At 38.7% G+C, this 16,230-nt stretch overlaps 1 protein-coding gene across 3 annotated transcripts in view; it reads right to left on the reverse strand.

Moving 5' to 3' along the window:
- The window catches only part of Pign (phosphatidylinositol glycan anchor biosynthesis class N), a 123,749-nt gene that overhangs the window by 16,582 nt on the left and 90,937 nt on the right, over positions 1-16,230 (reverse strand). For 2 of the 3 annotated variants that reach the window (XM_040738107.1, XM_040738106.1), the window contains exons 27-29: positions 13,464-13,537; positions 11,467-11,509; positions 6,441-6,493 (exon numbers count right to left, since the gene is read on the reverse strand). In XM_040738107.1, coding sequence (XP_040594041.1) covers positions 6,441-6,493; positions 11,467-11,509; positions 13,464-13,537 — 170 coding nt within the window. Of the gene's footprint in view, positions 1-6,440; positions 6,494-11,466; positions 11,510-13,463; positions 13,538-16,230 lie in introns of those variants that run through there. The other variant, XR_005873945.1, reaches the window with a different exon arrangement.

A 16,230-nucleotide genomic window follows, 5' to 3' on the forward strand; every position in this document is an offset into this window, starting at 1 on the left:
TCCTTTGTGCTCTCTTTGGTTCATGTCTCTGCATTCTCTTTTTTCTCTATAGTTTTGTGTTTGAATGAAAACTGTATTCCCAAAATGGCAAGTTTTAAAATAAATGTAAGTAACAAGGTTGGAAATTCCATACAAATGCCAAGAAAAGCATCATCTGGGATGTGATACTCAAGTTTTGCAAAGGTCCTTAAAAAACACATCAAACAAACATGGAGAGTAAAAGTGAAAATAAGCAATGCCAGACCCAATGGATAAGACAAGAAGACTTGTTAGTTTGAGACCATCCTGTGAGAGAGTAAAAACCTATATAATCAATGGAATGATGTGGGAACCATAGACTGGTAGGAAATTTTGCAAATTATATATCCAATAAGAAATTAATGTGCCCAATACAGAAAGTGCAACAACTCAATAACAACATAACCCATTTTAAAAAAGGAAAAATGACTTGAGTAGACACTTTTGTCAAAGAAGACATACAACATACCACAAAGAAATAAATAGATGCTCATTATGGGGGAATCAGACCTTTCAAATTCAGAGAACTAAGCAGAATAGTGTTGGCCAGCTCCTGGGAGAGAGGAAAATGGGGAACTGGTGTTCAATAAACACAGTTTCACGTATGCATAATAAAAAGTTCTGAAGATCTAACGTACAAAGTTGGAACATACCAGTATTAAACTTTACACATAAAACAAAGCCATAGTTGTTTTTTGTTTGTTTGTCTGTTTGTTTTTAAGCATGGCATTGCACAAAAGCAGACCAAAGGAATGGAATAGCAGGTCCAGAACAGACCCAAACAATTTTTGATTTCTAATTCTTAATAAAAATGTCAAAAACATACATTAGAAAAAAAGACAGCTATTTATCACTGTAGTTGGCAGTTGGATGTGGGAGAATGGAACCTAAAAATTAGGAAAATTAAAGTCTCATATGATAGCCAATTTTATTCAGAGCATCAGACAATCTATAACCTGAGGTTTAAGAAAGGTCACCTGTTGTACAGTTCTCTTGAGTTGAAATTGTATATATTTACAAGACAAACTGCACATGACAAAAACATATTTTTCCATAGATGCATGTAAACAAATGGAAATAGCCAGATATAATAAATAAATTAAACTTATTAAAATTAATGAATAGGAGTCTATTCATTACACCTGGGAGGGGCATGAAAACATTCCAAGAATGATTCTGTGGCTCCATCCATCCATCTATCCATCTATCCATCCGTTTTATTTTGAGACAGGAGTTCTCTGTATAGTAGCTCTGGCTGTCCTGGAACTCTCTCTGTAGAACTGGCAGGCCTCAAACTCACAGAGATATGCCTGCCTCTGCCTCCTAAGTGCTAAGATTAAGGTATGTGGTACCATCACCTGGCTCAATTTTTTATTTATTTTTTATTTATTTTATTTTATTTTATTTTAAAATTTTATTTTAAAAATTTATTTTTAAATTTAAATTAGAAACAAGGTTGCTTCACAAGTCAGTTCCAGGTCCCTCTCCTTTTCCCTCCCCTCCTCTCGTGCCCTCCCCCCAACCCTCTCCCAATATCCCCTCATTTCCCCAGAGAGGGTGAGGCCCTCCTTGGGGGTGTCCATAGTCTGTCATTTCATCCAGGGCAGGGCCTAGACCCTCCCCTAAGAGTTCAGGGTGAGAGTGCATCTCACATTGTTGGATGGGAGTCCAAAGTTGTATACCTGGGATAAATACTGATCTACTGCCCAAGGCTCAATAGATTACCTAGGCCTCTTCACTGACACCCCCATTCAGGGGTCTTGATTAGTCCCATGCTGGATTCCCAGGCATCAGCATGGGATTCAAGAGTTAACCCTTGCCAGGTCAGCTGTTTCTGGGGGGTTAAACCAGCCCAGTCTTAATCCCTTTGGTCATCAGTCTTCCTCTGTTACTGGCTTTCTTGAGTTCAGCAGCATTATTTGTAATAGCCAGAACTTGGAAGCAACCTAGATGCCCCTCAACCGAAGAGTGGATAGAGAAAATGTGGTACATCTACACAATGGAGTACTATTCAGCAGAAAAAACAATGGAATCCCGAGATTTGCAGGCAAATGGATAACACCAGAAGAAACCATCCTGAGTGAGCTAATGCAGTCACAAAAAGAGAAACTTGGCATGTACTCTCTCATATATGGATTTTAGACATAGATCTGGGGAGTGCCAGCCTACAATCTCATGGCCAGAGAGTCTGGGAAACAGAACCTTCATTCAGTGGCTGATGGAAGAAGATGCAGACTCCCACAGCTAAGCACTGAGCTGAACTCAAGAAAGTCAATTTTCTTTTTATGGAAACTGAGGTTACGTGGTCTTGTTCTCTTGGAATTTTCTCAAAAGCACTCAGTTCCCTCTCACAACTCCATTCCTACACTGTGTTTCAACAGTCTTTAAACAAATGGATCCAGAACACTTCATGCAGAAGTCTGAAACTAAATTTCTCTCTTATTCTGGACAAAAGTTAACTCCAAATGAGGCAAATACTTTAATGCAAGACCTGGAACTCTGATACTACCAATGGAAAATGCAGGCAAAGAGGACTTCCTGAATAAGACTGCAGAGCTGAGGAAAAAATATGCAAAAATCAACAAATGGACTTTCAGCCAATTCAAAAGCTTCTGCAAAGCGAAGGAAAGAGGATAATAAAGAGAAAGCACACAGAGTGGAAGAAATTCTCACCAGCTTTTCTACCAATGTAGTATTAATACCCACAACACAAAAAGAAATCAACAATCAAAACTAAAAGAACAAGTAAAGCAATCACCAAGCAGGCTAGGAAACTGCAAAGGTGGCTCAAAGAACAATCTGCCATAACTGTTCAGCACTATTGGCCACTAGGGAAATGCAAATCAAAATGACATTGAGATTCTATCTCTCCTAGTCAGATAGTTTTAATCAAGAAGGAAAAAAATAGTGAGGATGTGAGGGAAAAGGATCCTCTATACACTGTTAATAGAAAGATAACTTTTTGTTTTTGTGTGTTTTCTCCAAGACAGGGTTTTTCTGTGTAGCCTTGGCTGCCCTGGAACTCACTCTGTAGACCAGGTTGGCCTTGAACCCACAGAGATCTGCCTGCTCTGCCTTCCAAGTGCTGGGATTAAAGACATGCACCACCACAGCACAGCCAGAAAGCTAACTTAATATAGTTACTAAGAAAATCAGTACTAACTAAAGCCAGCCATCACTATGTGATCCAGATATGCTATTCTTTCTCATTTAAACCCCTAATTTTTAACAATGCAAAACTTCTTAGTGAACTGTCCCTCTGTGAATTACAAACACCATTAGATACAAAGTCACCTTTTCTAAATAGCTCTGGGGCATGAATCATGTCCTGGGCATGCTACATCATCATTGTTAAGACATCTGAAACATTTCCATGCCCACAGAAGCTCCCACATGCTCTTCTGTGTCAGCCCCATATTCCTCAGACCTCCACAACCACTGATTATCTTTCGGGAACTATAGATTGGAATTTTATGTAAGTGGAAACAATACACTGTATACCCTGTTATTTTTGTTCACTGCAGTTCTAAGATATGTCTATAAGGCAGAATCAATCTAGAATTCATTTGTTTTCAATGGCAAGTAGTTACTATAAAAATTCCCATACAGTTTGCCAGTTGGTGTTATCCTTGTACATCTCTGGAAATCTCACTAGTTTCAGCTCTCTCCTAAAACCTATAATGACTCCATCTATTTTGATATCTCTCATCCTGCTCTCCTCTATTCTTATCTCAACTCAAACCTTCCTGTCCCCTCCCATGCCTTCTTCCCTCATCTTATCCCCCTCTTTTTTTCCTGGTTCTCTCTCCCCTCCCCCAATGTTCCCAATCTGCTCAGGAGATCTTGACTCCTTCCACTTCTCTGGGATATCATGCATATAGCCCCTCCCTGATGATAAGGTTGATGACTACCTTATATGCCATCCTAAAATCTTCATCCAGTGACTGACAGAAGCAGAGACAGATACCTACAGCTAAACACTGAACTGAATTCCTGGAACCCAGTGACAGAGATGGAGGAGTGATGAGCAAAGTGGTAAAGACTGTGTTGGTGAAACCCACAAAGACAGCTGACTGGACAAGGGTAAGCTCTTGAATCCCAGACTGATGGCTGAGAGGCCTCAGAAATCTCTGTGGCCTTGAGTAGTAAGTAGATCAGTGTGAATTAACTATGGGAGCCCATTCCACATGGAGGAATGCTCTCTCAGCCTGGACACATGGGGAACGGCCTAGGTCCTGCCCTGGATGAAATGACAGACTCTGGAGATCTCCCCAAGGAGGGCCTCACCCTCCTGGGGTAATGATGTGGGGATTGGGTGAGGGGCTAGGGGGACTGGTGGAAGGACAAGGGAGGAGGGGTGGGAGAGGGAGCTGGGATTGACATGTGAAGCATGCATGTTTCTAATTTAAATAAAAACATATTGAGGAAAAAAATTCCTATACAAGTGGGTCCAGGTAGTACAGAAACTCAGTCTACAAGTGGGCTTGATCTCTCAGAGTCCACCCTCTCCAGCTTGTAGCTGGGCCTTTCTCACTGTGGACTCATGTGTTCTGGGTGTCTTAATCTCTTATGCTTACAGTAACACAAATCATGTTGAAGCAGAGTCCATCCTACTGACTTTAACTAGCTTTTTCAGAGTCCCATTTCCAAATGCAGTCACTTCAACAGTACATAATTTTAACAGTACATAGTTTTTACAGTACATAATTCCCTTGACCCTACCAGAGAGCTCCCTGCCAGCTTGCCTACTCCTGCCTTCTGCCCTGTCATCCCCAGCCCATTCTTGTAGTTAGGGGTAGCTAATCTTCGCTGACAACGTGACTGAATTTGGGATTGCCTATGAGACACACTTCTGGGTGTGTCTGTGATGGTGTTTCTAAAGAGGTGTACTGAAGGGGGAAGACCCACCTTGCTGTAGCCAATGATCCCAGACTCAGTAAGAAGAAAGGAAAGAAGGAAGTCAAAAGCATTTGCTAGCATCTACTGCTCTCTGCTTCCTGACTGTGGATTCAATGTAACCAGTCATTTCCTGTTCTTACAACAATACCTTCTCTATTATAAAGGATTATACCTGACCATGAGCAGAAATAAACTCTTTCCTTAAAAAAAAATTCCTATACAAATCATTCTGTGGACATTTTTCCTTCTCGTAGATAATACCTAGAAATTGAGTGGCCATGACAGAGCTGTGTATCTCTCTCTCTCTCTCTCTCTCTCTCTCTCTCTCTCTCTCTCTCTCTCTCTCTCTCTCTCTCTCTCTCTCGTGTGTGTGTGTGATTGAGTCTCTGTGTACATGTTCATGTACATGTAGGTATGTGTACATATATGTGTAAGTATGTGCAGAGGGCAGAGGCTGGTGTTGGATGTATTTCTCTAGTGTTCTACACATTTTTTGAGACATGGTGTTACACTGAACATGGAACTCATGGAATCCATAGATTAGCTGCCCGGCAAGTCTCGGGGATCCTCCAGTTCTGCCTTCCCATCACTCCAACTAAAGACACATGTCACTATGCCAGGCTTTTTACATATTGTGTATAATGAAATATGATCATATATACCCACATTTCCTTCTTTCTAATATTCCCTTCTCCCCCACCTCTGTCTCCTAAGTTCATATCCACTTTATTTTTATGACCCACAAAGTACAACTAGTGTTGCTTATATGTACATTAGAAACCTGTCATTAGGCCTAGATTCTTATGTAGATTTACATCAGATCCCAGGTCTGAGAGCATCCACTGTGCCTGGAAAGGCAGACAGGTACAAATTGGGAGCTTTGAGAGAAATGTCTAATGCACAGTCTTATATAAGCCCACAAATTCCCAGAAGCTCAAAGTGTGGCTAAATATTAACTAAATGAAATAAAATCAGCTTATAAAAACATATTCTGTCTCAGAATCCATTGGGGGGTAAAGAGGTTCAACTTTGTTTTCTTCTCAGGAAGAATTTGAATAGATTACTTCAAGTGATAATCAGATCACAGGAAAGAGAGGAAACTGACTCGCTCAGATTATGCTTTATATAACAATGTGTTACAGTGTCCCCTTAAAGCTTCTACAAGGCAGATAATGATGGCATGAAATTTAAACCAAGACATAAGATTCACAGTGAAGTCTGAATAGCCTTATTTTTCCAAGAAGTGATTGTGAGATTATAAGAACACATGAGGACAATGGAGTGTTACTTTGAGACTCCAGATTCATGAATCCCTCTTATATCTTTCAGCAGTCCACTTCTCTCCAGACTGAACATCCTCCTCCTCTCCTATGGAAATACCTGCCAGTGTGTCCATACCAAGAATTAAGAAAAAGGTGTCTAATCTCAGAGTCTTAAAACCTATGTTACTTCCTGTACTTGTCTGTCATAATGACACCCATACCAAGACCCTTTTAGGAAGTCAGTGTGACTATGTACAATACCTGGTTCCAATATCAAGCCAGCTGCCAGAATCCTTGACCAAGAAGAAAAAATGCTGTAAGATATAATACAATACGACTCCATTAAAAACAAAGACTATTTAGCTTCAATATATAAATATCATTTTCTGCTCAGAACCCACAAGAACATGCTCTTAATTGCAACTTCTGTTTATATTTTTTCTCAGCTTTCAGGTTTGTCTTTACTTCCCTCACATTTATGAATTGTCTTGAAGTTTTACACAACTTTCAATATTAAATGCTTCACTTGCTCCTAAACTGTGTTTTGTAAATCCAGGACAGTTGAAATGTTCAAGTTTTCTCCTGCAGATTCTTTTCCACAGAAATTTCCAGAGAAAATGAGTGATGTCACATTCTGTTGAGATTCATAGTTCCTGACATACTTTCCACAGTAAATAGATAACAAACAGTAAAATGGTATATAAATGCTGTAATAAAATGTAGTTACATAAATTACTTTTCATTTTGTCCTATTAAAATAATGCTGGCTTCTGGTGTGCCCTGTCTCTGCACTTAACTTTAATGCTTTATTTCATGGAAGATTGCCTTCATATATCTTTATTTTGTCTTTTTTATTTTTAAATTTAAATTAAAAACAAGGTTGCTTCACATGTCAATCCCAGCTCCCTTTCCCTCCCCTTCTCCCATGCCCTCCCACCAACCACCCCACCCTCCCTCCTCCAATCCTCACTCCTTTCCCCAGGGAGGGTGAGGCCCTCCATGAGGGGTGTCCATAGATCATCTCGCTAGATGCTGAAAAAGCCTTTGACAAAATCCAATACCCCTTCATGATAAAGGTCTTGGAGAGATCTGGGATAACAGGGACATACTTAAACATAATAAAAGCTATATACAGTAAACCAACAGCCAACATCAAACTAAATGGACAGAAACTCAACGCAATTCCTCTAAATCAGGAACAAAACAAGGCTGTCCACTCTCTCCATACCTTTTCAACATGGTACTTGAAGTTCTAGCTATTGCCATACGACAACAAAGGGGGATCAAGGGGATACAAATTGGGAAGGAAGAGGTCAAACTTTCACTGTTTGCAGACGATATGATAGTTTACAGCAATGACCCAAAGAACTCTACCAGGGAACTCTTACAGCTGATTAACACCTTCAGCAAAGTGGCAGGCTACAAGATCAACTCAAGAAAATCAGTAGCCCTACTATATACAGATGATAAAAGGGCTGAAAGAGAAATCAGAGAAACATCACCCTTTACAATTGCCACAAACAACATAAAATACCTTGGGGTAACGCTAACCAAACAAGTGAAAGACCTGTATCGTAAGAACTTTGAATCTTTAAAGAAAGAAATTAAAGAAGCCCTCAGAAAATGGAAAGATCTCCCATGCTCTTGGATAGGTAGGATCAATGTAGTAAAAATGGCAATCCTGCCAAAAGCAATCTACAGATTCAATGCAATCCCCATTAAAATCCCAGCACAATTCTTCACAGACCTTGAAAGAACAATAATCAATTTTGTATGGAAAAACAAAAGACCCAGGATAGCCAAAACAACCCTGTTCAACAAGGCAACGTCCGGAGGCATCACCATCCCTGACCTCAAGCTCTATTACAGAGCTATAGTCCTGAAAACAGCTTGGTATTGGCACAAAAATAGACAGGTAGACCAATGGAATCGAATTGAAAACCCGGGTATTAACCCACACACATACAAACATCTGATCTTTGACAAAGAAGCTAAAAATATACAATGGAATCAAGAAAGCATCTTCAACAAATGGTGCTGGCAGAATTGGAGACTGGCATGTAGAAGAATGCGGATCGATCCATGTTTATCGCCATGCACAAAACTTAAGTCCAAATGGATCAAAGACCTCAACATAAATCCAGCCACACTGAACCTCTTAGAAGAGAAAGTGGGTGGTACCCTTGAACGAATTGGTACAGGAGACAGCTTCCTGAACATAACACCAGTAGCACAGACAGTGAGATCAACAATTAATAAATGGGACCTGCTGAAACTGAGAAGCTTCTGTAAGGCAAAGGACACAGTCAGCAAGACAAAAAGGCAGCCCACAAAATGGGAAAAACATTCACTAATCCCACATCTGACAGAGGGTTGATCTCCAAAATTTACAAAGAACTCAAGAAGCAAGTTTCCAAAACACCAAAGGACCCTATTAAAAAGTGGGCTGCAGAACTAAATAAAGAGTTTTCAATAGAGGAGTCTAAAATGGCTGAGAGGCACTTGAGAAAGTGCTCAACATCCTTAGCCATCCAGGAAATGCAAATCAAAACAACTCTGAGATACCATCTCACTCCTGTCAGAATGGCTAAAATCAAAAACACCAATGACAATTTATGCTGGAGAGGATGTGGTGAAAGGGGGACTCTCCTCCATTGCTGGTGGGAGTGCCAACTGGTTCAGCCACTTTGGAAATCAGTATGGAGATTCCTCAGAAAAATGGGAATAAACCTACCACAAGACCCAGCAACTCCACTCTTAGGCATATATCCAAAAGATGCCCATTCATACAACAAAGATGTCTGTTCCACTATGTTCATAGCAGCTTTATTTGTAATAGCCAGAACTTGGAAGCAACCTAGATGTCCCTCACCCGAAGAGTGGATAGAGAAAATGTGGTACATCTACACAATGGAGTACTATTCAGCAGAAAAAAATAATGGAATCATGAGATTCGCAGGCAAGTGGATGACACTAGAAGAAACCATCCTGAGTGAGGTAACCCAGTCACAAAAAGAGAAACATGGCATGTACTCTCTCATATATGGATTTTAGACATAGATCTGGGGAGTGCCAGCCTACAATCCTATGGCCAGAGAGTCTGGGAAACAGAAACTTCATTTAGTGGCTGATCGAAGAAGAGGCAGACTCCCTTGGTTAAGTACTGAGCTGAACTCAAGAAAGCCAGTAACAGAGAGGGAGGACTGATGATCAAAGGGATTAAGACTGGGCTGGTTTAACCCCCAGAAACAGCTGACCAGACAAAGGTTAACTCTTGAATTAAGCTGATGCCTGGGAATCCAGCATGGGACTGATCAAGACCCCCTGAATCTGGGTGTCAGTGAGGAGGCCTAGGTAATCTACTGAGCCTTGGGCAGCAGATCAGTACCCATCCCAAATATACACACGGACTTTGGACTCCCATAGAACAATGTGAGGTGCACTCTCACCCTGAACTCTTGGGGAAGGGTCTAGGCCCTGCCCTATATGAAATGACAGACTATGGACACCCCCATTGAGGGCCTCACCCTCCCTGGGGGAATGAGGGGATAACAGGGGGGGGGTTGGGGGGAGGGCACGGGAGGAGGGGAGGGAAAGGGAGAGGGACCTGGAACTGACTTGTGAAGCAACCTCGTTTATTATCTAAATTTAAACTGGAAAATTAAAAAAAAAAAGATTCAATCAAATAAATACAAAGTGATGTTTGTGAATAGTAAGAAATAAAACCACTCAACTCTAATAAAAAAATTTAAAATGTCAAAGATGCAACTGAAACCACATCATTTGATCTACAAACATTCACTGAAGCTGTCTACTATGAATTAATAATAGTCATTGTCAGGTTCTAGAGATAACTTCCTCACAAGACACATAATCTAGTGATGATTCAAATTATTAGGTGTGTAAATACATGTGTGCACAATTGTATTGAGAGATACAGAAACAGAGGAAGGAGAAATCTAAGTGAAAAGTAGGAACCAGACAAAGACAAAATTGGAGAGACAGATGAGGAAATTGTTTCTGGGAAAAGGAAATAGCTTGTTAAACACCAAGAGCCAGATCAAGTTTAGCAGATTCAAAGTGATGCTGCTTTAAGGAAAACAAGGGAGGAGGGATGTAAAACCATGCCAGTCAGTAAAGCTGCGTCAGAAAGAGTTTGGCAACTTAAACTGAGTGACCTGATTGTTCACACAAAACCAACCAGAATCCAGAATTTTTCAGTTCTTGTCTATTCTTGCCTATTTTTCATGCTGTGAACACTGACATGGTTCTAACATTATGTGTGATCAATTTGAGAAATATACAAGATATTTATTTCAGCAAAACACAAATGCTCTCATCTAAATCAAGTGGCAACAATCAGATTTGAGAAATTATTTAGTAGACATATAGTCAGGGATTAATCATACCTTTAAAAAGGCATGGTTCTCAGTGACTGGGAGGTGATTTCTAGGCCTTTGAATGGCTAATGAGGCATTTGCCTGAGGCACTGGTTACCAGTCTGAACATATGATTTATGATGGGATATTTGAACCACATGGTGTGACTTCTACTCTTGAAAGGACTGGAGATTAATGTTCAGTCAAGTACGCCATGTTGAACAAAACCCTGTCCTCACTCCATAGAAGAAAACAGGAGAACTCTGCATAGAAATTCCTTTGGCTGCCAAAACTGAGAATATAACAGGATTCAGCAAGTTCAGTGATGGCTTCTAGAGAATTACTAAACCTGAGAGTAGACATGGGAACTCCCAAATACCCAAAACAGATACATTGTTTTTGTTAACACATTTTATACAAGATTATTTAAAGTTCCTTATCTAGAATTCACTGATTATAGCTACTAACTGATAACATTTCCCAGTTGATAAAGCTGTACTTCATTTTTCCTTCCTTCACTCAGTCATTTTTTTTCTCTTTTTTAATCTGGAAGGACTAAAAAAAATCAATATTTAAATGAGTAATGCATTATCTAAACTTGAAGCTAACTTCTGTTAATCTATGAAAGGTTCATTTCAAACACAAATGAAGAGAATAGCCTGAAAGACCAAGTATAAAATGACAGCTGAATAAATCAAGTAATAAGAAAAAACTGACAGCTTAAAGTTACTGCATTACTAATATAAAAAGTAATGCATCTGTGTAAACTGCTATCACTTAGAACTCAGAATATATATATACATATATATTGTTCCATATACAGAAATTTATTCATATTTCTCCCAACTAAATGGACACAGAACTTAGTTTCTCTATCTGACTTATACCGATATAAGTAAGTGCCTTACCAAAGCCATGATGTCTGATATGACAAGAACAATGAGAAAAAGGCTGAAAAACAAAGGAAAAAAGTTATATACAATGTAATAGGCATACCTTTCAAATACATTAGAACCCAATTGTGAAAAATATCCTCAGGTGACTCAGGAAGATAAAGCAAGACATAAGAATGGAAGGATGGACAGCTCGGCTGCAGATGGATCCCAGTACACTATCCACAACAGAAAACATGTTTACTGCTTGTTTTATTGCTCACAGCCCAAAGCATTCTTAGTCCATCATTTGTCACATAACCTTCAAATCCACATGTTCTTTTATGGCCTCTATCCAAAATGTACAAGGCTTTATGATGAGCTTAGTTATGGAGACTGAGGAACAAGTCAAACAAATGACAATTAGAAAAGTTTGTTTTAAGTCATGTCAAATAATGCTAACATGGCTTTTCTACCTCACTTTATCTAATACATATTTTAAGGAGTGGGTAAGAATAAATGCAGGTAGAACCATCACATTGGTATGCTACACTCAATTTAAGTCTTGGTAGTGTGAGTATGATAAACAACCAGAATGTAAACAAAGCTCCCTTTATACACCAGATTTTTTAAAATTCTAAAGTTTTAGCAACAGATATTTAGCAACAAAATGTCCCTGTAAAGACAGAGACAGGAGGGCAAGACTTGAACAAGAGTTAAGGAAGCAAATAAGCAATGAGGGAAGTCACAGCCTGGCTTCTACAATAGGTTAGGTATAAAAAGAGATTAAAATCTACTGGAATCACTGAGTTGAATGGATTACATATTAAACATAGGAGCCTCTTATACAAAGGGGGAATGTCAATGTCTTTCAAGGGCTTAAAAGAAGATTTTTTTTAAGCCTTTGATATTGCTACCTCTGTATCAGGTCTCTGCATTTAGGATTTCATTGCATTAGTCTCAAGACAGAATTACCACACACAGGCACACAAATACATGTATATAATCACACATGTTAGTGAGCTATTTTTATCCCATTTTCTCCTGTTCTCTTATACAGGGCTTACTTAAAATTCCTTTTGAAAAATTTGTCTACTTGTAGAGATGCAGGAAAGCACATGTTATGTTACTAGTTTTTATTACATCTAAGCAACAGTCAACTGAATGATATTGATAAGGAGTATATGTTTTCACTATTAAATTCATGTAAATACCCTGAAAGATTATTTTCTATTGAACTAGAAATAAGATTTTCACTATTTCTAAACAGTAGAAGGCAATCTTTTTTTTTTTTTAAAATTATGGTGTATACGTACTAGAATGCTAAATCGAGTTTTTTTAGCTTAAGCTCATCAAGAAAACATGCAAATTTATGTTAATACTATTCATCATTTTAGCATTGACTGTGCCAGCTTGATTCACTTATAAAAGTGCTATTTATAAGTGTTTTTCAGAGAATCTCTATGCTGATGAGGTAATTTTATGGGTTAAAGAAAGCAAAACCTTGGTTAACAACTTCTCTTTCAGAATCCTGAATGCTGAAGATGACTGTTCGAGAAATATCTCAAAACTCAGAATCTTTCTCACACATTTGTCAATGTGTATTTTTGCAAATTATTGATATACAGAAAAGTTAATGTCAACCCATACAAAATGAAATAGTGTCGACAAATGTGTTATAATATATTTTTAAAGAAATAAGCCAAAAGAAATTGGAATAATAGCCCTTCATTTTTATAGGTGCCATTATACCTATAACAGACAAATAACTAACTAAAGTATTTAAAATTTATGTTTTCAGAGAATCTTCAGTAGCTTGAGTAAGATTCTAATGTTTTATTGCAGAGAAAGCATATTTGTCTGATAAGGGCCCTAATTAGTCAATTTCCTCTAATGACAACTTAAATGTAAAAGTGGAAAATTTTCTGAATTTTAAAATAAACTTGTGTTACAAATTTTAATAACAATCTACAAATGTTCGATCACATTTGTGAAAATAGGGAAACCCAGGGCTTCGTAAGCATTTATCTTACCCTTTTGATGACAGCTGTGTAGTTATCTGAACTGCTTCAAAAGCACACATCACAAGAACAAATGGAATTAAAATCTGTTTCAAAGAACAACAAATGATGTCAATGGTAACAAACACCTGAAACATGTTAGAAGCATATACTATTTCTGCTTACAGAATGACTTTAAATCTCTCAAATAACTTATACATTACCAGTTGAGAAATGGAGATAAAGCATGAAACCTTCACATGGGACAGAAAAAAATGATTTGAAAACCAACAATAATACACAAAGAATAACAGTAAACATTAACAGTTATTCCAAATTTAAATCTTCAAATTTTGCCCTATTTGACACATTGACAATGTTCATATTTTCAAGAGCATATGAAGGACAATGCCTAAAGCAAGTCAGTTATACAGTGTGCTGATGTGACACATGGATCAATGGACTTAGCTTATTACTAGATACTACAGCACTGTGAACACAACTCAGCTATTTTATTATTGCTCTTTCGAGTTTAAAAATGTTTTTACTTATGATTATAAATTTATACTCAATATACTACATTTGAAGCCAGGCATTGGTGACACACGCCTTTAATTCCAGCACTCGGGAGGCAGAAGCAGGCCGATCTCTGTGAGTTCAAGGCCAGCCTGGTGTACAAAGAGAGTTCCAGGACAGCCTCCAAAACAATATAGAGAAACCCTGTCTTGAAATACCAAAAAAAAAAAAATACATTTGAGAGCATATACAGAAACATAAGATTTTTTTTAGTAATTGAAAGTTCATTATCTAGACCAGTGGCTCTCAACCTTCCTGATGCTGTGAACCCCTTAATATAGTTCCTCATGTTGTAGTGACACCCAACCATAAAATGATTTCATTGCTACTTCATAAATGTAATTTTGCTACTGTTATGAACCATAATGAAATATCTGATATGCAGGATATCTGATATGAAACCTCCAAAGGGGTTGCAACCTACAGGCTGAGAACTACTGATCTAGAGACAATATTATTAGTATTTGTGGAGTATTACTTTCCAATAATCAAGTTTTTAATTTTTTACTCTTTGTACATGCAAACAAGGAAATGCAATCATATACACCATCTACTTCTCCCTCCTACTCCTCCAATATTTCCTAAATACTAAATTTTTATTTCATAAGTTGGGATGGCATATGGAAAAGAAATGATGTTCAAAAATGAATGAGATTCCTCTCAAAAGAAGGACATATGAATACAACAGAGCTTAAGAGGGCATTCACCACAATACTTGTCAGTCAACATAGTTGTTAAGTGCATTATGTTGTTACAGCTTACTGAATTATGACAGAAAATAAATTTGCTAATGTAATTTTTTAAAATTTAGACTAAGCAAAGAAAACCACCATTAAAAAAAAGATGATTAAGGAAGCAATTCAATAGAGAATAGAGACTGACTATAAAAAAATGCCCAATGTCTTTTTACCATTTCTTAAATTACATTTCTATTAGTGTAGTAAAAACATCAGTACAACTGGTACATAAGAGAATATATACCTTCAACAGTTATTTATGTTTCTGAATATTTGAATAAATACATATTAACTATATAAGGTGTGCCAAGTGCTATACAACAGAAAAATTAGTATAAGAAACAGGTTAAGTATTATACAACTATGATATCAATAAGAAATCCCCCACCCTCCAGACTCATGTATTTGAACATTTGGTCCCCAGCTGGTGGCACTGTTCGGAAGGTTATGAACTTTAGGTGGTCAAGTCCTATAGGTACATCACTGGAGCGAGCTTTGAGAGTTTATAGTCTGGCTCCACTTCAGGTTCTCCCTGTTCTTGTGTGCAGATGAAACGTGATCTCTGCTTCCTGACTGCCAGGCTGGATTTATGCTTCCTCTTCTGCGCCATTCTTGTGAACTGTGGTAATATCTTGTTTATATGCTAATAAACCTTGTCTGAAGATCAGAGGGTGGAGCTAGCAACTAGCTAACCATAGAGGTCTGGAGGTCTATACAGACACACAGGAAGTGAGATGGCTAGGTGGACAGAGGAATATAGGCAGGAGGAAACAGGAAGTCAGTCTCTATTCAGTCTAACGATTTCATAGAGATAAGAGCTCTAGTGGTTGGCTGCTCTGTTTCTCTTTCAGCTTTCACCCCCTAATATTTGATTCTGGACTTTCATTATTAGACAGATTAGAACCCGTGTTACATACTGGAGTCCAAGTTAAAGGCATAAATTTATGAAAAAGTCACTTGCCTGTGGCTTTACAGCCATCAGCACAGGCTGGAGCTGCATGCAGGACACCCATTGGATGCACAACCCTACCGGGCTAGGTTCTTTTTTTTTTTTTTTTTTGCCCAAGCCATTAAGCGAGTTTGGGATTTTTCTGTTGTAGCCTCTCTGCAAGAGTCTCCAGCTGTCACCCTAACTCCAGAAGCAGGTAGGCTGCAGATACCACAGGTCTTACCCTTAGGCTCCAGATGCCACAGCACTTACCGGCCCTACACCGGTTGACTCTGCCTTCAGGTAGCTCCTGTCACAGGTGCTTCTTGCACACAATTCCATGTGCATTTTTCAGACAGTCAGCACTCTCCCTCCCTGTCTCCTTCCCTCCCTCCCACCCCCCTCTTCCTTTTCCCTCCTGGGTTTCAGGCTTTCCCTAGACTGCCCTCCTCAGACTGCTGCTCTCAGCTCACGGCCACATGCTAGCAGCTGCACCTGTACTCGGACAGGCTGTACGCCACCTGTGTTCTCTTATCAAACATGCTACACAGCTTTAAGA

The sequence above is a fragment of the Mesocricetus auratus genome, unplaced genomic scaffold, assembly GCF_017639785.1.
Source record: "Mesocricetus auratus isolate SY011 unplaced genomic scaffold, BCM_Maur_2.0 Super-Scaffold_100676, whole genome shotgun sequence".
Taxonomy (NCBI): Eukaryota; Metazoa; Chordata; class Mammalia; order Rodentia; family Cricetidae; genus Mesocricetus; species Mesocricetus auratus.